We start from the raw sequence: 1,724 nt of genomic DNA on the forward strand, positions 1-1,724 counted from the left end.
ACACACAAGTACGTTAGTACGTTTTTTTTATTTATTTAACCTTTATTTAACCAGGAGGTCCCTTGAGATTGAAATCTCTTTTCCGAGGGAGACCCGGCCGAGACGGCACACCAGTTACAATATAAACAGAAATACAGCAGAGACACAATCACACCACACATAGAGGAAAGGAGCAGGTCACATGTGGCAGTTACATTTTTGAATTACATGACATTTTAACATGGCCTTAAAATCCTTTAATGGGACTAGATCAGTTAGATGGAGCAAGTTTTGCAAATTATTCCAAGACCATGGAGCAAAGTAAGAGAAGGCTTTCTTCCCCAGCTCAGTAAAAACTCTTGGAACCTGGTAAGACCTGGTGGAACGGAGATGAAAACGGCTAGAATTCAGCTTGAGGAAGTTTAAAATACATGTCTGATTGTAGTGAGATTAAATCAATAAATAATAATAAATAAAAAAAACTTGGATGATAACTGCAATGTTACTAAGGACCACCAGGGGTCCACAGAAACGTATTTCTACTACACTGATCTTGAGTAGCCTCAACTCTTATTTTTACATGAACATACATATTATTATATCTTTAATCAGGTTACACTATATTAATTATTGGCACTGTAAAGTATTTACATAAAGGATAACAGGTTCATTTTATTTAAAATCAAAACCTTTAAACACGCGAGGCGAAGCTTCTGAATTCCAGATTCCCAATTACTTGACCTTACAAAAAAAAAAGAAAAAAGAAAATCTTTGCATAAGGTGCATTCAGACCTGTTTCTGTGTCACTGGTCCTTTGTAGTGAACTGATAAGGCAGAGTGTTACAACCAGAGCTATAAATATGTTTTGTATCTATGGTTACAAGACTGCTGATGATTAATCATTTGATTTCATTGAGGGTGGTTCCCGCTATGTACCCGTCGCTCCCTTTGGCGCTGTTTCAGAGATCAGAGGTCAACACGTCGTCATCCTCGGAGTCCTCTGCTGGATCTTCCATCTTCACCCCGAGTCCACTGTCCAGATCGGCATCAGTAAAGACAACCTTTGGGGTTTTTATCCGCCGGATGCCGTCTCCGTTTTCTTCTCTGTCGGTGGACGACTGCTCGTCGTCGTCGTCGTCCTCATCATCCTCGCTGTCTTCCTCTCTGCTGTCCGGGATAATCACCACTTCCTCCTTGGCGTTGGGGTCGATGTCCTCCTTAAACCAGACCGACTTGTACCCGTCATCCGCGCGTCGCTCCTTGGTCAGGATGGGTTTCACCTCCTTCTCGCTGTCGGTGTTGTCCGATCCATCGTGGCTGGTGTCGTCGCGCGGGAGGGCGTGCAGGGGCACCGAGGACTTCACCATGGCCTCATCGAGGTCCCCCGCCCCTCGGCCGGCCATCACGCTTCCCCTCGCTGGACTGCCGGAGCCGGTGCTGTCTCCGTCTTCGTCGTTCTGGAAGGCCTCGTTGGTGTACTGGATGCCGTCCTTCTGACCGCCTGACCCTTGACCCAACTGTGGAGGCACAACACATCCAGGTAAAATCTAGATTACAACTCATCAAATAGCGAAGCTTGGTCAGCGGCCCTGTATGCTTCGAACTATGACGCTCTGTTATGTCTTTTCCACCAAGGCAGTTCTGGTGCTGGTTCTGGAGTCAGTGCCAAATAAACCTGGCTCTGGGCCAAGAACACGGGTTCCAACTCAGCACCGACGTAGCGCTGGTCTAGAGATAAGAACCGG

General features: G+C 46.2%; 1 protein-coding gene across 1 annotated transcript in view; it reads right to left on the bottom strand.

The window, feature by feature from the left end:
- Positions 1 to 457: 457 nt before the first annotated feature.
- cdhr5b (cadherin-related family member 5b) overlaps positions 458 to 1,724 on the bottom strand; it is a 17,448-nt gene continuing 16,181 nt past the window's right edge. Inside the window, exons 14-15 of the mRNA XM_032522928.1 lie at positions 1,387 to 1,496; positions 458 to 1,356 (exon numbers count right to left, since the gene is read on the bottom strand). Coding sequence (XP_032378819.1) covers positions 939 to 1,356; positions 1,387 to 1,496 — 528 coding nt within the window. The 3' untranslated portion in view covers positions 458 to 938. The remainder of the gene's footprint in view (positions 1,357 to 1,386; positions 1,497 to 1,724) is intronic.

The sequence above is a fragment of the Etheostoma spectabile genome, chromosome 8 (assembly GCF_008692095.1).
Source record: "Etheostoma spectabile isolate EspeVRDwgs_2016 chromosome 8, UIUC_Espe_1.0, whole genome shotgun sequence".
Taxonomy (NCBI): Eukaryota; Metazoa; Chordata; class Actinopteri; order Perciformes; family Percidae; genus Etheostoma; species Etheostoma spectabile.